At 40.2% G+C, this 23,067-nt stretch overlaps 1 protein-coding gene across 6 annotated transcripts in view; it reads right to left on the bottom strand.

Annotated features, from left to right (window-relative positions):
• The window catches only part of OTUD4 (OTU deubiquitinase 4), a 36,353-nt gene extending 15,634 nt beyond the window's left edge, over window positions 1-20,719 (bottom strand). For 4 of the 6 annotated variants that reach the window (XM_042797060.1, XM_042797063.1, XM_042797062.1 and 1 more), the window contains exons 1-11: window positions 20,442-20,712; window positions 15,948-16,473; window positions 14,342-14,425; window positions 10,636-10,686; window positions 8,713-8,759; window positions 5,374-5,446; window positions 4,798-4,879; window positions 3,850-3,994; window positions 1,816-1,873; window positions 1,323-1,440; window positions 1,026-1,090 (exon numbers count right to left, since the gene is read on the bottom strand). In XM_042797060.1, the coding sequence (XP_042652994.1) occupies window positions 1,026-1,090; window positions 1,323-1,440; window positions 1,816-1,873; window positions 3,850-3,994; window positions 4,798-4,879; window positions 5,374-5,446; window positions 8,713-8,759; window positions 10,636-10,686; window positions 14,342-14,425; window positions 15,948-16,112 (888 nt within the window). In that variant the 5' untranslated portion in view covers window positions 16,113-16,473; window positions 20,442-20,712. Of the gene's footprint in view, window positions 1-1,025; window positions 1,091-1,322; window positions 1,441-1,815; window positions 1,874-3,845; window positions 3,995-4,797; window positions 4,880-5,373; window positions 5,447-8,712; window positions 8,760-10,635; window positions 10,687-14,341; window positions 14,426-15,947; window positions 16,474-20,441 lie in introns of those variants that run through there. The other 2 variants (XR_006165694.1, XM_042797066.1) reach the window with 2 other exon arrangements.
• Between the last annotated feature and the right edge of the window lie 2,348 nt (window positions 20,720-23,067).

The following is a 23,067-nucleotide window of genomic DNA, read 5'->3' as shown; positions in this document are numbered from 1 at the left end:
ATGCTACATGATAAACCTAATTGATTATCTTCACGTTAATTATTTTAATAGATGGTCAAATGTCCTAAAAAGAACCATATTTAGCCAAGTACCACCAGTTTAGTTAACACACCAAGGAGATTAATCTAAAATTTGAGTACCATAGAATGGCAAATCTTACTTCTTTGTAAGCAGCAATACATATTACAAATTGTAATAGAATTTAAAGAGCAACTGTTTAACACACTTTGAATACTTCAAGAGGAAGAATTGCCCAAAACTTCAGGATCTGCAGTAACTAAAGCGAGCTACATTCCATTACTTCAAAGTAATGCAATTAGAACAAAACCAATTTACAAGTAGTTATCATTATCTCCAGAGTTGAACATAAATACTTGGAACTATGATGCTTGTTTGGGTCTCTCCAAAGAAAAGCCTATATGACAGAAAACACTACAATTTTGTTCTTCATTATGCACCTGTATGCACGCAAACCCTTTTATCATGCAGTAGTATGATAAAGCAAGTACAGCCATCAGCACAAGATGCAGTGGAGGTAACAATTAATTTTATAAAACAGACCTACTGCATACTTTTGTACATCACAGGAATAACCAGGTAGCTCGGGGAGCTCACCAAGAAAAGAGCAGAATTTAGGCACAACGGAGTAAACTGCCCCAAATGCACCTACTTCTCACATACAGGCTAGCACTCCACAAGGCAAAGACTCACGGAGGTAAGTCTGCACAGATTTATTTGTATACTTAACGTTAACATCCACAGTCATCTTATTAAATATACGCTTGAAGTTAACCTTTAATGCAGTAAAATTGCACTGATCAGATGTTCTACTACATGCCTTTTTTACATGGATGCTTTAAGTCATGAACACCACCAATAATTAAATGAGCATATATGCAGTGAAGACCCAAGCCAAGAATACTCAGAAAGTAACGATTAATATATCAAAATAGTTAACAGAGGAAAAATTGGCATCTAGAGCAAAATGTTAATGTCTCTATGAACTATAATTCAATACTACTTACTTTACATTTATCTCCAACTGAGTATTGCATGCCAGCAGCAATAGAAAAATCTTGTTTTTGCTGATCTGTAAACACATTAGCAGTAATACACTGTTAGTTTAAATACACCAAGACAATTACTTTCTTGATGTAGTAAAAATGCAAACCAGAAGTTCTGGCACTAAATCTGCACACGGACCCGTGTGAGGAGGACCACTGCCTAAACCCAAACTGCCATTTCAATCACTGTTCTTCAAGAGGGCATCACTTTATACATCAGTTGCAGAAGTTGGAACTTTTAAGTATTCGGTTACTTACCCCATTTGGATTGGAGCCAAACATCATATTCAACATTTCTGTAAACTGATGGATTGAGTGATTTAAGAACTTTTTTAGGTAAGACCAACAAGGTAGGATTCCCATTGTTCTTAAGGCGCTGTATGAAATAGAACAAAGTGCTAAATGGTCAACTACATAAAGACATACAGTTTTCCATTTTTCAATCACAGTGCTCAAGCTTTAAACTGAAATAAAAAGAAGGTGAAAATGCATAAAGAGCTTTGAAAAATAATTCAGTGGTGTTCTTTTAACCATACCAGAACAAAATTAAGAACTAAGTGGCATTAAAAAGGGCACTACCCACACTTTGGCACATCAAAATCAAGTATTACTTTTCAAAGAAATCTGTAGTTTTTAAGATATTACATATGTTAGGAAAACTGGAAACTCAAGATTCTCTCATGAACATTAAACACTGAAAAATATAGCAGTGTACAAATTATTAAGAAAATAAATCTTAATATATAAATACCTTGTTGCCAGAAAAAGACTTCAATCCATTCATATCACTAACTGTCGTAGCTTTACTTCTGCAAAAGGACAGAAGCAAGCTGAGGTAATAGAGTATTAATAAGGCCTGGAAAGCAGGTAAGAAACATCTTGGAAGTGGATAAAAACACCAAAACTATCACTCTACTTATTTTTCCATAATAGACAGAACACCTTAATCTCTTAAAATTAAAAAGCTAAGTCTAAAACAAAAACTACATTTCTCTATCATATAAAGCTGAAAATAAGATCTTTGTTTATAATTTTTATGAAATCTAACCTACTTGTACTAACTTAGCCAACACTTAAGAAAAAAAAAGGAGGGGGGCACACAAGGGAAACAAAAAATTCCTCTAAAATTTTTGCAACTACACAAGGAAAATATAGCAAAACCAGACAAAACAAACAACAACAACAAAAAAAAACACCAACAAAAAACCCCACCAAAACTCAAAACCAAAACCCAGTCCATTAGTTAACTGGCATCAGGCACTCAATTTACTCTTATTTTCTACACCTGACATTGCTGGAAAATTGCTCTCCACAGAGGAAAAACAAGTATTTTTCCCTACAGCAGTTGTAGGCAACTGTCAGCATTAACTTCTCCCAAAAACAAAATAAACTATTACATTTAATAACAACATAACTGATAAATTCACATTTATAAAATGAAAAGGATCTTCTGGAAAACTAAGTAATGAAACAAGCTGAAGTCAGATTTAGGACAAGCAAAAAATTTAAGACTTCATAAACACAGCAAAGTGTTTGTAATTTGGGTTAACTAGGTCAAAAGTCACACATACTAACTCTTGCATCAGAAGACATATGGTTTAAATCAAACACATTGAGTCTGATAGTCTCAAGTGAGTATATGACCTTCATTTACAAAGGTGCTATGGAGGTTAGCAGTATATTTTCTTATAAATCCCAAAGATACAGAGTAATGCTACTGCATATGAAGCCCAGGAAAGCTCCAAGTACAGAAAGGAATAAGGAAGGTTTCCACTCTCTGACATTCAACTACAATAATGTTCCCCGAGGCAGAAATACTTTGTATTTTAATTGGAAATGTTCTCTAGTATTTTTTTTTTTTCCAAACAAGAAAGGAAGCTAATCCCTTTCCCAGAACTTGGTTTTATTTCTGTGGTGATTTCCATCGTCTTCCTTTCTGTTGTTTTCAGCTTGAGATAAAAATCAGCTCCCAACCTCTCAAAGAATTTCTTCTGCCACATGCCACACAGACTACAGCAGAGCCCCTAGAAAGGGCTTTAATGACGGTCAGCAGGAAGAGGGGACATGATGCACTAATATAGCATAATCTCCATGGCTGTAATGGAATTTCACACAAGCCAGGGTTTTAAAACCAGCATTAAACAGAAGAAAAACTGCCACTATGTAAACGCAAAAATGGCACTGTGAAAGACTTACTGTGCAAAAGGAATCAGTAGGCCAAAATCTCAAAGCTAGCTAGAGCATCCAGGTCCAGCAAAAGGAATACAAACCCACAAATACAATCACTTCATAAAGATCAAGGAACAAAATGGAGCAAGCTACATCTGTCTTTCTCCATTAGCTACCTCTCAGGCAGGCATTTCAGCCCCCAGATGTGGAAGCAACACAAGCTGGATTAGATTCCTGTAACTCTACTCAGTTGCAAGAGTAAGCCAAGTAATTCTCAGGGAGTTTACCATGCCAGACTGGCACACTGACAGTTCTCCCAAGGGATTTTGCTATTTTAAACAGGATGTTGCAACGGCAATATTTCATTATGTAAAGAGACCCAAAGCTAGACTGCAGGAAAAACAGAGGAACCAGAACCCTGTCCTTAGGTACGGTGAAGATTACACATTTCATTCTTTCATAGTTCTAACCTTACCTCTTTGTGTTTCTCTTCTCAGTAATTCGTAAAGGTTTTCAACCCTAACTGTTAGATTCTACTACCCACCAGAAGTTCAGAAAACACATTTAATGTGTATTGCTCACAAGCATCTTCCATTAACTTTTAAATCCCATTTACCTGTAGTTGTCATCTTCTGAATCTGAAGCAGATACTTCACTGCTACCATTACTTTCCTCTGTCACACCAACAGCACTAAGTTCTGCTATGATTTTCTTTACATCTATATCAAATACTTTCTCATAAAGCAATTCGTACAGCAGAGCTGGGGAAGAGGAGGAGAAAGTGGAAGGGCAAAATCAATTACAAGGTAAATTAAATTTTATACCACCATTACAGATGCATATCAAATTACTTCAATCAAAGCAAGCAAGTATTTTGATGTGTTGACTGAAATAGTGAAGGCATTAGAAGCAAAACCAGCTGCAGCTACTGTGGCTTAATGGGCATGCATGAAACTACTAGAAATAAGGTCTCCTGACAGGCAAACTTGGCTTTAGCCTTGTAACTGCACAAAGGCAGAGATTTCATGAAGAATTAGAATCCTTGTAGGGATTGTCACAATGACCCATCAAACCTGATTAGGACCTTTGGGCATTTCTGCAGTCTAGTAAAGAAAACAATAATCCATGAAGACAGTTATTTTTTGCACGTTGAACCCCCATAATTTCTATGACAAGTTACCCATGCAAGGCTAGTTTTAACATAAACAATTAGTTTGCTAACAGTCTGAAACACAAAATTAAACTCAGAATGCTGACCAAAGACAATGCAACGAATTATAAATCAGTACACCAACATTTTCTGTTTACATTAGACCACACAGATTCAAAGAGGCAGATAAATCTTCTCCTCTTGGTATATAACCTGCTTTCAAGAATCAGAACACAGTAAGAATTCATGCTCTTGCAAAATCATACAGTCATTGACAATTCAAATGGAAAACTAAGCTACTAAAGAATGGCTATAATAAACTTTCATACAGAACCTTTTCCTGAAACCTGATGGTGATCATATGAAGATTTTTGGTTAAAATATGCGCTTTTAATTAACCAACATAATACTTACACTGGCACAGAGCAGCCTTTTCTGAATACTCTATGGGATAAACAATATCATAGTGGTTTCCATTTGAGAAGCACAGCAATACCTATTAAAAAAACCCACACAGATACTTAAGTTTTACATCTCACTTGATTTTCCATACAAACACTACCTTTTAAATTCAGTTTAATGTACCAAAGTGCTTTTCATCTCTCAGGATCTCAAAGAATCAGTAAAACTACGAAAATGTGTAGTGGATGTCCACTAAACCAAAAAGAATTTGACCAAAAGTCAACAAAAATTTAAGCCAGAGGTAGCTATTTGAGTTAGCACTTGTAAATATATTTTTACAGAATTTTAGATTACTAGGAAGATATACCACACGCCAAGTATGGACTATCTATTTAAAAAGAAATGCCGCATGTATTAACAGAAGAGCATGTTATGTAATATGCACAAAAGATTGTTAAAATGGAATTCTCAGAACATTTCATTGTGTTTAATAGTAAGACACACATGAAACTACTTATTGTTTATAAAGTAGTCTTAATTCAGCCTTTCAAAATAGCGTTGTTGTTTTTTTTTGTTTTTTTTTTTTACCTTATCAGAAAAGCCATTTTCAGTTACATGTGAAGGAGAAGCATTTGGTTCCCGGTATATTATGAAATCTTTCCTGAGAAAAAAGTAGCAGTTAAAAATTCATTTAAAAAATAATATCAATAAAAATTGGAATATTCAAGTCAAGTTCAAGGAACATACATGACCACAGAAAACACCTAGTGGAAAAGAATACTGAAGAAAATGAGTACAAATACCACTGGTCAAAAGAAGGCTTATCTTTATGAAAGAATTATACTAGAATAAGATGTGCTAGCACAACATGCACAGACCAATGACCAGTAAAACAAATTTCCAGACACTGCTTTCTGGAGCCATGTCTAGAAAGATGGCTCCCCAGTCCTGGAGAAATTCATTACACTTTGCCATTTAGAAACACCCAAACAAAGAGGAGGTTGGTTTTATGAGACCGGAAACAGTGATAGGTTTCCAGGTGAGCAACTGCTTAGGCTAAATCTGTACTAGCAGATTGATTACACGCGTGCAAGAACCCTTCTGGGCTGGGAGGCCAGCTGACAGAACGGCCCCTGTCTGTGCTCAGAAACTCTTCTTGCCTCCCAAACCAAGTTCTCATGCTCAGAAGGGTCTGCACAAGGCTTCTACCCCCAAACGGTGGCCCAGCTCTGCAGCGTGCTAAAGAGCATGTGAAAGCCCAACAGACCATCAGCAGGGACTGACTGAGGACCAGATACTGTAACAGAGCCTCCACCACCTCGGAAAACCATGCCCTCCATGTCTCAGTTTTATCATGTGGAGCAAGAAGAATCTTTTCTTGCATTTTAAAACGGATAATATGCTGCAAAAAAAGACATTCAGAGGGCTCAGTGGCCCTTTCTCTTTGGGTTAAGACTCCATGAAGTGTGTTGTCTAACACCGTGTTGTGTTCGTTGTACTCAAATTGCTGGATTTGAAGTGGCAAAGAAACCCCTCTGTTGTCTCTTCAACTGAGAGAATGGAAAGAAACTTTTGGGGAAGCTTGGACCTAATCAGCAGATGGTGTGCCTCTGCACTGTTGGCAGATACTCATCATCAAAGGTATCAGCCTGGTAGAGTTTTTCAAAACAGGCTTAGAAAATTGTTATTACTGCAAACTAAGTTTGGGTACCTCATTACATTTAAATGGATTAAAAATACCATAAATGAAGAGTTGAGCTACTACAGTTAATTTACATTCCACATTTATAATGTAACAAGCAAAAAAAAAAGAATTAAAAAGCATAAAAAGTTGAACTGGATACAAAGTGACAAATACAGGAAAGTCCACAACTCATACTGGCACGATATGCCACTTGTTTTTTTTATTTTCTAAAAACTGTAAGGTTATCAATCTTTGCTACCTGTTTTCCTGCTATAATCGGTCTCTGCCACGATCTTAAATTTAATTACTTTCTCTCTTATCCATAATCCTCCCTTTGAATTCTTTCCTCAGCAGCCTCTCACTTCCTTCAATATCTTCCTTGCTCACACAAGCAGAAGTTTTATTAATCTTGCAAAATGATTAAGTATATTCACAGGTGCAGTTTTTGGATTAACAAAACAAACCAAAACTTTCTACAGCAACTCAAGAAACACAATTCTGAGAGGAAAACAATTTCATAGCTCAGAGACCCACCCACTTCAGGGAGGCAAAAAAAATTTCCTAGATAGCCAAACGCGACTTGTAGCAGATCTGAGGAGTAAAAATCACAACCAACCTATTCATGCTGCATTTCTATCCAATGCCTGAAAAGTCGGAAATTCTCTCGCTTCTCTACTTAGCACAGAACAGAAAATTCATATTTCTGCTTGACTTCAGTCTGCCAGCATGCAGGAAGGGAAGCAACTCCTTCCCCCTACCTCCATCACCATTCCCGCTTTCCCAGAATCTCTAAATTGCCTTTTTACTAGAAGCCTGTCTTCCAAAGACAAGTGTGGCAGTAACAATTCTTGTGTGGTCACCGCTGCAGTGAAATACTACATACAGTTGCAAACATGCCACAAGCCTCCACTCACTTCCAATCAAAATTTAAAAAAAAAAAAAAGTACTATTATGAACCAGGATTTGTCTCTGTATTTGTTTAGCAGCTGCGGTCCTGGATACCAATGTATCATGTAGCATTTATCAAAATAAACTGCTTCTCTTCCATAAGAATACATTTCTCATGGCCAGAAATACAACAAACAGAAGATCACGATCACCCAGTTCCAATGTAGTCAGGCATGCAGTTTTGTTGACCTAAATTATGTCCCTCTACACCCTGGCTCAATCTAGCAATCAGACCTCTCCAAGCCTCCTAAGCCAAGCTTTACTCTGACTTTCAGTTCAGTTCTCTTCCACCCACGCAGCACATACCACTCCAAACCGTCCCATTAACCACATAAAATGCAAAGATAGAACTTCATGCAATTCCCTGCATTTAGCACTCAAGTACTGCTTCCAGGTACTTATCTAACTAGTTTGTTTCTTTCCTCTTATCAACTGTCCCATCAAGAGTCAAAATACAAAGAAAGTCATTAATTTACAGTAAGCATTTTGTAATACAGAATTTTTAAACTGGTTTACAAACAGCAGAAAGAAGATGCTGTACGTTGCTTGTTCCCTTGCACAGTAATTTAAAAGCAGTTATTAATATTTCTTCACAAAGTACTATGAAACAGTATGCTGCATATTTATTTATAGGATTATATTTAATAAAAACACATCAGCAAAACTGCTTATCACCAAGGAGTGTTTATCTATGCACAAATACCAAAACAGTTCTTAAGCATAGATCAAGCTATGGCCCTTGACAAACTTGTACTATTACATCTATACTGATACAGTGGGAAAAGGATAATTTATACAGAAAAGAGAACAAGCTACAGCAGTACACCAGTTAGTCTTCTATCAATACCTACAACTTAGTACCAGGGGAGGTGTGAGAACAGCCTTCTAGCATGCAGCCTACAATACTCATATCACTAAGCTACATGAGAGCATCTGTACAGAGGTAATAAAGAAATGGGTACAGCCCACATTTTAGCAATAGTGTTAATATTAAAGCCTCGGTGAGAAACAGAGAGAAAAGCAATTTTAATAGAAAAATTAGGATATGAAAAGTAACAAATTTATTTTAGTTACATATGTGAGATGCATGACATTACTACAAACCTGTATTCAGATCCTCAATTAAAATTTATTTTCAAAACTCACTTTTCTATTTCCTTTTAATACCCTGACAGCTACAATTTTCAAAGTATAATTGTAATTTTCTGCAGAACTACAGCATAACATACCATTCCATCTTTGCTATTCCAACAAAACAACTGATCTTAATAAAGCATATTTAAAAGTTTTCTTACTTGTACATAAGAGAAAGGGCACTTATTTCTACTTGTCCAACCCATTCCTGTATTGGGGAAAAAAAAAAAAAAGTTCAAACAAACACACAATGATTATCCTTCCTCATGTGTAGATCAAGAGAATCAAGAAATCACTGTCAAAACCAAATATATTAAGACGGAGTCTGGAGTTTAGCCATGACATTTTGATTGTATTTGAAGGTTTTCTGAAATAACTATTCCTCTAAGCTAGTTAAGGGGTACAAGCTAGGGGATTTTTTTTCCCCAAGTAGAAATGGGTATGTATGAAAACCCAGAGAACCAAAAATAATCACATAAATGCAGATCTACCATTAAAAAGTATGATTTATGAAAGGTGATACAGTGGTTTTATTCTTTTCTTTTGTTAAACAAGCAGCAGTCTAGCGTTTCAAATGTGATTTTTGGAAAAAGTGAGTGTCAGATTTACCAAGTGTTTTTAAAAATGTGACTCTACCTTCAAAACTGTCTGGGGTTTTATGAGCCTTTAGCTATAGATGAACTGGAAAAAGAACCTTGAGGCTTAACTCTCATGCATAAAACAGACAATTTCCATACAAATATCTTGACCCAGTCTTGTGAAGTGCTCCAACACAGAGTAGACAGACCACTTCCAAACAGCCAAAATAAACAAAAACTTGTGATAGTTAGTTTCATTTCTCATGCAAAGTATATCAATACCTGAAGAAAGACCACAAATCTGCCCTTTAAAAGCTATTAAACAGTGAAATGTCAGTAACACCATAACCCAAACTCAAATAATAGAAAAGTAAAAGTTGTTTCTTCCATTACCAGCCTAACTGTTGTACTTTTTTTTAATTTCTCCTTTTTAAATTCTTACTAAATTAAAAATTGCTGAAATTAAATTTGGGGCAGGAATTTTTAGCCATTTGATTTTTATTTTCCAATAATTTTTTTAATTCCCACTATGATTTTCAAATATAGAATATCGTAATATTCATTTCTCTGATCATGTAAAAAAGATACCGTATATCTTTCAAAAAGATTTTTTTAAACATTAGTAGGCTTATACAAAAAAGACTTTTTCTATACACACAGTGCGGTGCTGTGAACCATTCACATCAGCACAGTTCAGTGCAGAGTAAGTTCTACTGGAAAACACCACGATTTACCATTTTGCTCAGCACATAACCTCAGGGTTTGACTAATAAAGCTTTGCAATTAAAAATCCCAGAATGAACAAAACAAAACAGAAGCAAAATAGGTCAACACCCATTTTCTTCCTCCTTCCACCATTCATTTCAGAAACTGAAATAAAGAACCATCAGGTTAGCCATTCTAACTAGGGATGCTGTAGGCATGGCTGAGGAAAAATAAAATATCATGCTTTGATTTCTAGGAAGGGAAAATTTAATAAAATTTACATACAAGTGCTTAAAAAAAAATTATTAATTTTGCAATGTTGTAGTAGATAGTCCTCTTCTCTGCCCCACCTCAGCTCACACAAATGGTTAACTCCCTAATAAAAATACTAAAATTAAATTAGGCAGGAAAAAAAAAAATTTTACTTCAAATTACTATCTTTGTAAGAGCCTCTGGCTACTGTTCATAATATCCCTTACATAAGCAACTGACTTTTCATCACCTAAACTTAGACCTTTATTCAGGGCTGTCCTCAAGAAAAAGCTAGACACACTACGCTTCTTGGCATTTGCAGAAGCTAGAAATGTTTGGATACAATTTTGAGGAATAATACGTTTAAATTAAGACACACAAAAAATTTTCCAAATCATTTTACAATAGAGAGTATACATAGAGAAGTATAGTTAACGTAATTCAAAGACCTCTTAAGCTCAGTCAAAAACACTTGTGAGGAAAAAAAAAATCCAATTACCCATCAAATTCAAAAGTACTGCTTTCTATTATAAATCAAGTTTAACATACCTGTGGATTTTCCAAACATTTTAAATACTCTTCAAATGGCCCTTCTATGAACTGTATTTAAAAGTAAAAAAAAAAAGTAATAATTAGTTAGTTTTATTAGCATAGCATATGGAATCCCCAGTCTGTGACTCACTGTATCAATGGGAATGTACCACTGGAAAATTAAGACTATCTTGCCCTTGAAGAGCTTACAATCTAAGTATAAAGTGTTGTAGAGATGAGGGAATAAATGGTCAAACATACAAGTGTGTATTCCAGAAAATAACCACAGTTTTTGGAGTAATCACACAATCCAAAACAAAACACCAAAAAAAATAAAAATACCACAGAAATAAATCCAACAGCCAAATGGGAATCTTAAAGAAGGCAAAGATGCTGTCAAGTAGATATTTATGGGCAATTCATCCCAGGCGTGCACAGCATCACTGGAGAGAGTATGTGTGGGCTTATTCAAGTAAATTGTTAAAAGACATAGGCAACAATGGACAATCAGAAATGGGAGCCACATCTCTGCAGTACTCAAATAGTGATAAGATACAGCATAAGCAAATCATAAAGCACTTTTTCCTCTTTTCTGTATGCTGTGGTTTAAACCCGGCCAGCAGCCAAACGCCACACAGTCACTCACTCACCCTTCCCCACCTGGGGAATGGGGGAGAGGATTGGAGGGGTAAAGGAAGGGAGACTTGTAGGTTGAGATAAAACCAGTTTAATAATGGAAATGAAATAAAATAGAAAGCACAAACAGGTAATGCACAATGCAACTGCTCACCACCTGCTGACCAATATGCAGCCCGTTCCCAAGCAGCGATCCCAGAAAAGCCAGGATCACAACACCACAATCCCAGAAGCCATGTTGGTGAGCCCACCCTTCCTGGCCACCCGTCCTCTATACACTCAGCGTGACGGTACAAGGTATGTAATATTCCACTGGCCAGTTTGGGTCCGGTGCTCTGGCCGTGCTCCCTCCCAACTTCTTGTACACCTGCACACCGGCAGGACATAGGAAGTTGGAAAGTCCTTCCTTTCTCAGCAACAACTGAAAACATCAGTATATTATCAACATTTTTTCTAATGCCAAATCCCATGATGAATCCAGAACACTATTCTAACAAAACTATTCTAGCTACCAAGAAGAAAAATTAACTCTATCCCAGCCGAAACCAGGACAGTGTATCACTTCAAATAAACTGCTTTTACTTTCAGTGGAAGTATGCAAACAATCAGGTTACACCATAATCGCCAAGCTAAGAAAATAACCTTTCAGCTGCACTCCTTAACGTCCACAAAGAGGCCAAATTCACAACTGTCAGGGCCAGAGAAAGATGCTGCAGTAATTGAGACATGTTAACTTCAGAGTGTTTCAGCCATGCTGGCCAACAGAGAGGCTGTATTTAAAAAATGCTATTTAGACACAATATGATTGATTTAGTTAAAATAAAGATCCACAGGGGTCCACATAAAGAAGTAATTCCCATTATGAACTTAAGCTACAAGCTGGATGGCGTCTTTACCCATACTGATTAAGAAACAAGGTAATAAGGAAAACAGTGGAACAGTGAGATTAAAAGCTCTACTTGTGCCATTTTGAACCTGGCTGGACACTGTCGTTCATGAGAAGAATCAGAAAGTCTGGCCAAAATTTTTAACTTAGACAGAAGCAATCAGGTATGAAGTTAAAAGGTGGATTGGTAAAATATGATCATAGACAGCAGTTGTTCTGTGTGTCAAAATTAAATGACCTAAAGATAATGCAGAGAGGAAGAAAGGAAGGGCACCATAAAGTTCTCAGAGGAAACCTAACGGTTAAAAAAGAGAATAAATCTAAGACAGCAGCAATCAAAGACAACATTCAAGAAAGGATGAGGATGAAAATTAAGATGGTGACACACAGTCACCTGAAACTTCAGTTATAGCCGTATCAGTGGAACAAGACAGAGACAGAAACCCAAGCTGAAAGGGTTACAACAGACAAGAGAGAAGATGAACTTCAGTGAGTACTGCCACTACAGATCAACAGAGCGTAACTACTAAGAAGGCAGATAAGTAAATAGTTGAACTGAGAGATGAGGGGAAGAGGCATTTGTTGTTTGGTTGGGTTTCTTTTTGCTTTTTGTTTGGGTTTGGGCTTTTTTTTTTTTTTTTTTTTAAGAAAGATGAATTAACAATGCTGTATTTCAGATGGAAAACACAAAGTGCAGTAAGAGATATTGAGAGCAATGGAGATCAGCAGAGGTACCTGAGGAAGTAGGAACACTAGGAAATGAGAACAGATATGAAACACCTATTCTGAAAAATTACAATAAACTTTTAAAAGAGAATTTTCAGGAGGACAGCAAAGATGGATAGAGGAAAGGTCATTAGCACTTGATCAAGTCTGAGGAAAAAAAAAAAAGAACAAGGCAGGGAGTTTGGAAGAGAGACACTAAGATAGTATAGCCGACTAGGGTTGACAAAGCAGTTACCAGGCTGAGAAGATGCCAGAACTGCAGAGGGGAAACAACACACATTTAGAGTAAAGAAGGGCCATGGTATTTCCAAAAACTAGACAATAACACAAGAAAATAGAAATAGAGAAGCAGATATTGGACCAAGTGGGGTAGTTCTGGAAAGAAAGGGATTAAAAAGTCAGCAGTGAAAAAATAAAATAAAATGAAATAAAATAAGGAGGGAGAGAGATCTCAGAGTTGGTAAGTCCTCAGACGGATTGGAAACAAACAGTCCTGGCAAATGGAAAAAGTCAAGTCAGAGCTGCATTCTCCCAGAGAGATTCACTGTATTTCGTGGCATTCATTCTTGACAACTTCCACATTAACAGTGATCAGTCACATCTGAGCATAGGGCAGTTTGTCAGAAAATATAGCAAATACACACACTCTTATTCCTGCTTTCCTTCTCCTCCCTATGCCAATGTGCATCTAAACCAGCCTTTTTATTTTGGATCTGAAGAAATTTCGAGCAGAAAAAGAGAACTGAGTAATTATCCTCCAGTAACAAATGCTTACACATACTCCTGTTTTGGCTATCCTAGAAATTAGATAAATGGTATATAAACTAGAACACATGAAAACACAAACAGGAGCACCATTATTTATTGTTGTTCTTTTAAAAGAAGGAAGAAAAAATGAAGGATTTTGTAATGTTAATACTGACCACATTGGCCAAATATAGATCAATATAAAAATATTTTATGTCCATGGTTGATGAAGGAGAACTTCTGTTACAGATGTTTAGAAAAAAACCACAGTGGTAATGCATAATAAATTGTAGACCCTGAAACAAATTTCACTAATCTCATCAGTCAAATCCTCTGTACATTGTAAAAGCAGTTAAATAGCACAGTAACAACATTTTAATACCTTTATTAAAATAGGCATTATACTAAAATAAAATCCAGATTTTGGTAGCTCCACTACAGACTACTAAAGTTTAAGAAAGTTTGGTGGGTTTTTTTAACAAGTATTAAAAACTCTTCCCACTCCCACTTCCTTTCAAGTCCAAGCAGTATACAGGTTTTCCTCCAGCCTTATGAAAATTAGTTAGTATCACATATGTCAATTAATTTAAAGAGCACTCACTTTAAAAAGCATCAGCTAGTCTATAGATATGATGAATACTGTCACAAACAGCAGAATATACCTTAGAAAATTGAAACTAATAAAGTAACTTTTTTTTAAGTGCTCACAAAGAAAACAAAAATACTTACTGCTTCAAATTTCTCCCTATTTTTCCGAAGATAGTCTACACAAGCCATCCTAACATCAATATGCCGAGACTGAGAGTGTAACACCTACAAAGGGAGAAAGAAAGTGACACTGGTTCTGAGGAGTTTTGATGACAGGTCACAAATAATTAATGAATGTTTTCTAAATACAGGCTTGGAAATACTCTAGTTTTATTTTTAAGAACATATAAAATGTATACTCATTCACTAACATGTTTATGCAGGTGAAACTTCAATTACTTAATGAAAAATTAAGTAACTACAGAATTCACAGATATACTAAATTCAAACATTCAATTTTATGGGGATTGACTGAGAGAAATTAATAGCATTTGTTGTCATTCTTTAACTGACTTCTTTGTAAAGGACTTGAATTAAAAGAAGTTACCACAGAAGTGGATGAGGAAATCAACTACCAACATGCACTCGTTCACATGAAATCCAACCAAATCTAAGAGAGTGCGCATTTACTTCCTCTTGACTTTAAGCGGTGTAGGTCTGTTGCCCATAACTGTTTTGGAAGCCAGGAATTCAGATGCCAGTATGACACCTGCTTTCTACCTCCTGTTCAAGTCTCTACTGGAAAAAATACTATTTTCATCATAGGTTCAGAGTTACCTCTCATGTGACTTTGCCTGCATCCTCACTACAACATAGAGAAGTTCCAGTCAACTTACTTTGCAGCCTCTCTTGCAATCTTTGCACACTACCCTCAATTTAAAACACAGACTCAGATCAGTTTTCTGCATGAAGAGTGCAGAGATTAGGCTAAATTTGTGGACAAACACCTGAATTAAAGCCCTTCCCTTCAATAAAATAAGAATAGTATGTTAAAAATTGAATTAATAGTTGAAAAACAGTTCTATGTACACTGGAGTGTGGGAGAAGCCTTCTATATATATTAAAAACATCAGAATATCAATGTATATTCATTGATTAATTCCTTGAAATAATAAACTAACTCACTTCAGATCAATAGCGTTTGCTTGCCTAAACTTATAAATTCAGTGGGAAAGTAATTTTTAAAAAAAAAAGTGAACTGTGTATAATTAGCACAGGAATCTGCGCTCCCACAATCAGAAGCACCAGAGCTCCCACTGCTGTTTGTTTGTATTTAAGACAAGATGACGCTGTCACTTTTTCCTTTAACATTAACACTGAAATGGGGGAGGGGAATTCAACAGGAAGAACTGAAAATAAATTACTCACTTTCTCTAATTTTATAGTAAGTTAATTAACAAAATTAAGAGCAAGGCTTTTCAGCTCCTTCCACTAAATTCCGTTTCCTAAATAGTCTCATACAAGGCAGTTGTACCCAAATGTTGAATTCTTGCACTGAAAAAAGCTCCAAGGCAGCGCTGGAAGGTCAAAACCAGGTACAATTTCTTGATGACAGAAGAAGGCTGCGCACAAAGAACTTCCCCCTCTCACCCCGGCAAGCCAGAAATTATTTTTTTTTTTTCCCCTGGCACACCACTGCATAAGCTCAACCTATACTTGTCTGCGTTTTAACACCAATTATCACCCACTAATGAGATCCACTTCCCATGCTTTCATGCGAAGCAGCTTGGTTTATGTAAGCAGTTACCTGCTCAGCCACAGCCCTGAAAAGACAAGATCCATCCTTGGCAACTCTCTTTCTGTACAAGCCCTGAGATCGCAAGTAGCAGTCCATGGAAGCGTCCCCGGGGGCCTCCATGCCGCTGCCTCGCTGACTCTGCTCCCCACCGTCGGGTTTGCACGCCGCCTCCATGTTTACCGCTTCACGCCGTGGAGAATCGCTGCACCTCTCCTAACCCCACATGGCAAAGGAAACCCACCGAGCAGCTCCGGGACCGGGCCAAGGAAACGGCAGCGGCGTAGGGGGGGGAAGGAGAGCGCCGCCCGCCCCCCCCCCCGGCACTCGAGGTAGCAGCAGCGATAGGAAAAGCAGCCGGTCTCACGTTAGCAACTTGCATGTGGGAATCGCGGGGAGAAACTGCCAAGTTTTACTCGGAGGTCCGGGCTTGCAGCTCCATAAAAACCCGCTCGGTTCGAGGCTTCTCTGGAGGGGCGGGCAGCAGCTCCCGGGCCCGGCTCCGATCCCGCTTCTCCCTCGGGGCGCAGCAGCCGGCCTGAAAACAAAAGAGAAAGGACATGTGCTACCGCCGCCGGGGAGAGCAGCGGAAAAAAAAAAAAAAAAAAAAAAAAAAAAAAGAAGCGTAACCTGGCGTTTATTTTCACTTTCAGCCCGGGCGCTTCTGGGAGCTGTAGTCCCGGAGGAGGAAGAAGCGGGAGAAGCCCCGGCGAAGGAGAGGGGGAGCAGGGCTTGCCTGGTAGCCCTGCCGGCACCCAGGCCGGCTCGCTGCATTCCGCAGTAGCTTTTTAGTTTTGTAACAAACCCCGGGATGTCTGACACTTAATCCATAGATAGGTGGGGGTTGGAGGTTTAGTTTGGTTTTTGTTTGATTTGGTTTGGTTTTGTTGGTTTGTGGGTTTGTTTGGTTTTTTTTTTTTTTTTCCCGCAACAGATTAGATTGGAAGATTATTTTTGAAATCCATCCACCTGCGGGAAAAGATGTAAATAAAACTGGTGTAGTAAAAGGAGGCTTAATTATAAAGGGATAAAACAAACATGGCCACTCAATACTTTTACTATACCACTTTATCCATATACCACTCTTAGTGATAAGAAGCAGCAAACATTTTTATTACAACTCCATGAATAAATTTTGCTTGGCATTCTTAAACAAGCTTTAAAATATTTTGGTGCACAACATGTGACAAGAAAGGGAGCTTTCCAAACTTGAATGGCTTTTTTTTTTTACTGTGGTTGTGTAACTTATCTAAGAGGGAGAGCCACAAAGCTCTCAGGAGCACTAGCAATAAATAATATACTACTAGTAACTGAGCTTAAATTAATAAATTTAGATGCAAGAGAGGCGAAGACAGAAGGAATGAAACCCCTGATTTTTACTTTCAGCCAACAGTAGTAAGACCAGGCAGGGCGGTGACTTGAGCCAAGATCTGTATATAATCACAACTGACTGAGTTCCAGGGGAGGCTGAGTCTAGTGTTGCAGCAGCTCTGTACAAGCAGTATCAAACCCCCTTTTCTAAGAGAAGCCCAGATATGCCAGAAAGGAGTTGCTCTACTGGAAACAACAGCAAATTCCCAGCGATCTGTGTAGACAAGAACAGAAACTGAGAGAAGTGAAAGTAAAGCCCTGACAGCATCTAGAAAAGGGGAAACATAACCCCCATTTTTAGAAAGGGGAAAAAGGAAGACCCAGGGAACTATAGCCCTGTCAGTCTCACTTCTGCATCCGGCAAGATCATGGAACAGATCCTCCTGGAAACTGTGCCAGGGCACATGGAAAATAAGGAGGTGATTGGTGACAGCCAACATGGCTTTACGTGCCTGACAAATTTGGTGGCCTTCTACAACAGGGTTACAGTGCTGGTGGATAAGGGAAGAGCTACTGATGTCATCTACCTGGACTTGTGCAAAGCATTTGACACTGTCCCACACAACATCTTTGTCTCCATATTGGAGAGACATGGCTTTGATGGATGGACCACTCAGTGGATAAGGCACTGGCTGGATGGTCGCACTCGAAGATTTGCGGTCAATGGCTCGATGCGCAAATGGAGAGCAGTGACGAGTGGTGTTCCTCAGGGGTCGGTATTGGGACCAGTGCTGTTTAACATCTTTGTTGGTGACATGGACAGTGTGATCGAGCACACTGTCAGCAAGTTTGCCAGTGACACCAAGCTGTGTGGTGGGGTGACACGCTGGAGGGCAGGGATGCCATCCAAAGGGACCTGGGCAGGCTGGAGAGGTGCGCGTGAGCAAAACTCATGGAGTTCACCAAGGAAAAGTACAAGGGGACTGAGCAAACCTCATGGAATTCAACAAGGAAAAATGCCCAGGGGTCAGGGCAATCCCAAGCACAAACACAGGCTGGCCAAGGAGTGGACTGAGAGCAGCAGCCCTGCGGAGGACTTGGGAGTATCATTGGATGGAAAACTCACTACGAGCCAGCAACGTGCACTCACAGCCCAGAAAGCCAACCCTGCCCTGGGCTGCATCGAGAGCAGTGTGGCCAGCAGGTCGAGGGAGGGGATTCTCCCCTTCAACTCTGCTCTCGTGAGGCCCCACCTGCAGTGCTGTGTCCAGCTCTGGGGCCCCCAACATCAGAACGACATGGACCTGCTTGAGCAGGTCCAGAGGAGGCCATGAAGATGATCAGGAGCTGGAGCAGCTCCCCTGTGAGGCCAGGCTGAGAGAGCTGGGGGTGTTCAGCCTGGAGAAGAGGCGGCTCCGGGGAGACCTTAGAGCAGCCTCCCAGTGCTTAAAGGGGGGACAGGAAAGGTGGGGAGGGACTCTTTGTCAGGGGGTGTGGGGATAGGATGAGGGGTTTAAACTGAAAGAGGGCAGACTTAGATGAGATATAAGGGAGAAATTCTTCCCTGTGAGGGTGGTGAGGCGCTGGCCCAGGGTGCCCAGAGCAGCTGTGGCTGCCCCCTCCCTGGAAGGGTTCAAGGCCAGGTTGGACGGGGCTGGGAGCACCCTGGGCTGGGGGAAGGGGGCCCTGCCCATGGCGGGGGGGTTGGAGCTGGGTGATTTTTAAGGTCCCTTCCAACCCAAATCATTCTGTCATTCTATGATCTGAACCTCCAAGACCAACAGCTGGTTAGGCAGCATGGGAATGCTTGAGAAAAGGAGTGTGAGGTAAAAATATTATTGAGTGGCTGGCAGGAAAGCTTGAACTTCTCACCAGAAGATGGTAAAGGTTATCTAACAAGACTGAACTATAAACCGTTGCTGCCACTGACTCAGCTGCAGAGTCCTGCATGTGAGAGGTGCTTCTTCTGTAGATAAAAGTGATTTGGCAAGATGCTTTCGAGACCTATCAAACTAGTGTCCAGTCACAGAGTTTCTTAGGAATATTCCATTTTTCCTCACCTTATTTGTCACAATTAGAGACAGAACTATCCTCTAACATGTTCACAAATTTGTCTTCCCTCACATTTGAGCCTTTTGTCATTGTGATTCTTACAGCTCATTAGAAGAAGGGCAAATGCCTTTCATCACATCTGTTAGACTTGAGAATGCCTGTACACACAAGGTCATCCAGTATGTGACAGAACATAAATGTAGTTCTTATAAATGAATACACTGAGAAAATTATAGTCGTATAGTTGTCAGTTTCCTAAAAGCCTGCCCGCTTTGCAACTGACTCCTGAAGTCAATCAAGCAATGGTGACCCACACATTATTTTTTTTTCCTAAGTAGGAATTGGTATTCAAGAAGCAATCTATTTCTAAAAGGGTGAAGTTCTCACTGAAGATACCTAGCATATACATGCACAGTTTCTAAGGCATCCACCAAAAGACATCTGAAATACCTCAACATTAAAATAAATGCTCCATCAAGATAAGAACAGCCAAATTATAACTCATGAGTTATTACAGATGTTCTAGTTAGCAAGTAGCTTTATTAACTTTCAGCCAGCACTTCTACCACAAGCAGCAGCTCCAGCCACTAGTTCCTCCTCTGCACTAATCTCTATTGCCCACACAGGCGCTTCTGCTGCCTATACACTGAATCAGCTCAGGAAGCTGACTCAAGCCAAAAAAAAAAAAAAAACAAAACCACCAAACAAAACCAAAAAACAACAAAAAACCCCACACCGACTTTATTTTTAAATCAAGATTGGGTTTGTGATTCAGTTCACGGACTGCCTGTGCCAACACCTGGGCCAGCGAAGGGGGGGGGGGGGCAGCCTGTACCCCCTCAAAACGCGACCGTGGAGAGGGACCCGCTTTCACCCGGCTTCACGCCCGCCCTTTCCCGCCGGTTCTCACACCAGACGCCTCCCCCCAGCCCGCCAGTCTGGTCTGGGCGCCTCGGCACAGGCCGGGGACCGGCACCGGGGCCGGGGCGGCCCCTCGGCCTTGCAGCCCGGCGGCCTCCCGCTGCAGGAGCGGACCCACGAGCGCCCCGCCGGCCCCCGAGCCCCCACGGGGGGTGTGGGGCCGAACTCCCCCCACCCGGCAGGGCTCACACCCTCCCCCCTCAGCCGCTGAGTGGCACTTACCGGCGGAGGGGCGGGCGGCCCCCTTCTCCTCCTCCTCCTCCTCCTTCTTCTTCTTCTTCTTCTTCTTCCTCCTCCTCCTCCTCCTCCTCCTCTCCTCTCCTCCTCCCCCGAGCAACGGCCGCAGCGGCGCCGCCCCCTCCTCTCCTCGCCTCGCCGCGGCCCCACCGCTTCAATCTCCCGCGGCGGCCGCCCCGGTCGCGTCGCTCCCCGATGATGCGGCCGCCGCCAGCCCCGTCCCGCTCTCGCCCTTCCGCCTCACCGCCTCTCATCACTCTTCACCCCCCACTCCCCCCCCCCGCCCGCTGTTGGTTTGTCCCACCGACCACACCTGTGCGGGCTGCCTGGGGCTCGTACCATTTGCCGCACAGGGGGGAATGAAAGAAGGAAGGAAGGCGGCCGGGGAGGACGCCCAGGTGCTGGAGGAAGGAGGGTTTCACGGTGGGGGGGGGGCTGTTTCACTGTGCTTCGTCGCTGGGCGACATTTAAGGAGCCAGGTTGGTGCTGGGGCGAGCGGCAGTCGCCTCATGTCGTCACCCACATGAGAGCCGCCATGGTAGCGCCGGGGAACGTCTCCCTTCCCCCTACCCAGAACTGGCGCTCTCTGCCGCCAAAGCCGGGGGGGGAAGCGCTGAGGGGGGAGCCCTCGGGCTGCCCTCAGCCGCTGCCACACCGCACCGCTCCCTCCACACGCAGTTTAACCTAATTCTAAGCACTCTCCACTCCCTCCCGGCTGTGGGATGCAGGGAGAAATGTTTTTAAGAGTTTCTCTGACAAGTAGTTTTGGTGGGTTTTTTTTTTGTTTTTTGGGGTTTTTTTTTGGTTTTGGTGGGGGGTTTTTTAGTTTTGTTTGTTTGTTTGTTTTTTTGTTGTTTTGTGTTTTTTTTTTTTGTTGTTGTTTTTTTGTTTTGTTTTGTTTTGTTTTTAATGATTAACAGCCGGGAGGAGCAGGTGTGGAACAGGAGAGGCGGCACCCGGCAGGAAAAAAATCGTTAAACTCTGGCCTCGGTATGTGTGGTGCTGTTACAGTAATTGTGTTTTCAGATCGCATCGCTTTTTCTCAGAAATGTTATCGCGGACGTGAGGAAATATGTAAAATGTCTGTAAATTCGCGGTGAGAAGGTTGTGAGAAGAATAAGTGAGTGTGCAACAAATTAAAACTTTATTTTTATTTCTTTTTTCCCCAAATTCAGGCTAGGAAGTCATCCCTCAAACACATGATCAAGCCAAAGTATTCAGGGGGAACTAATAAAAACATAAATATTTAAAGCAACCTTGCATAAATATTAATAGTGGTGATAAAGCCCGATGCTTAAGGGGACACAACAACAACAAAAAAAAAAAAATAGAAGCGTGGTCTGGTTAGAAAAAAATCTTTTGAGGTTACCTATTTGGTTAGTAGCCCATTATGAGATTCCTGGGTTTGTCTGAAATGATCGGTTTTGGTTAAAATAGAATATGAGGTTATATAAACCATTAGGTTTATCTGGGAAGATGCAATTCCATTTACCTTTTCTGTGCGTGTTAAATTGAAATTAGGATGTGAACAGTACTTTTGAAGACAGTAGGCTAAACCACAATCCAGTGGAAGTAATTTATCCCTATCTGTTCTTAGGTTTCCGAAGTTACAGTGCAGTATACATTTAAGCTGGTAGTGCCTCTGTATGCCTGTGTTTGTGCAGTGAAGCACACTGAGAAAAATGACCCGGCTGACAGCCACGTGTTCCCCTGCATTATTTTTCAGTGAGGTGAGGTCTTCAAACCATTGTGCACTTGCTGCGCAAACACCAGCACAAGAGAGGGAGAAGGTGGGAAAGAGAAAATAGATGAAGAGGAGATGACAGGGTTTGGTTCTGGTGTAGTGCTAGGCCAGATCTTTGTCAAACTTCAACATGAGAGACAGAGGATGTTAGAGTTGGCCCAAGCCCCTCACACTAAATCTGAACAGCCTGTTCAAAGTCTTAGTTTAATTCTTCCATGGTAAAATGGGTTGCCCATCAGACGCATGCATTCTGACAAGTCACAATTACTTGGTTTTGGAGTGTTTTGTGAATGTTTACTATTTCTTATCCAGGTTGTGTTCATACTGACATCTATAAAGCAGTTGTGCCCCTCATGCAGAAGCTTTAAAAAGTATATATATATACAAAATAATTGAACAGTAAGTAAGATATTCTGTTAACTGTTGAAAATAAAAACTTTTGTTAACATCAGAGGTTGCATAAATAGTTCAGTCCAACATTTAATTGAGTCAGTAGGAAGATTTCTGTTGCCATTAGTGGTTGATGGGTCAGGCTTAAACACAGAGGGATAAGAGCATCCTCAACATGAACTGTTTTATTTATAGATCTCTCTGTGTGGACAAACTTGTTCTTAATTCTGCTGATGAAGAATAGACCATCTCCATCTCGCAGAATAGCAGTGCAATCATAGCAGAATACAGTAAGGGTTGCATTACTCCTGCATACTATTTATAGCTGACTGCATCTTTGTGCTCTATGCACGAGTCAAAGATCATAACCTCCCAGGATCTCATTCCTTCATTACATCTCAGGGAGCTACAGAAATGCAGTCTACTTGAGTTTGAAATTATTATTCTTCAAAAATGTAGTAATCATGTAGCATTTTG

The sequence above is a fragment of the Tyto alba genome, unplaced genomic scaffold (assembly GCF_018691265.1).
Source record: "Tyto alba isolate M040663 unplaced genomic scaffold, T.alba_DEE_v4.0 Super-Scaffold_23, whole genome shotgun sequence".
Taxonomy (NCBI): Eukaryota; Metazoa; Chordata; class Aves; order Strigiformes; family Tytonidae; genus Tyto; species Tyto alba.
This window is presented reverse-complemented; position numbering and strand designations above follow the sequence as displayed.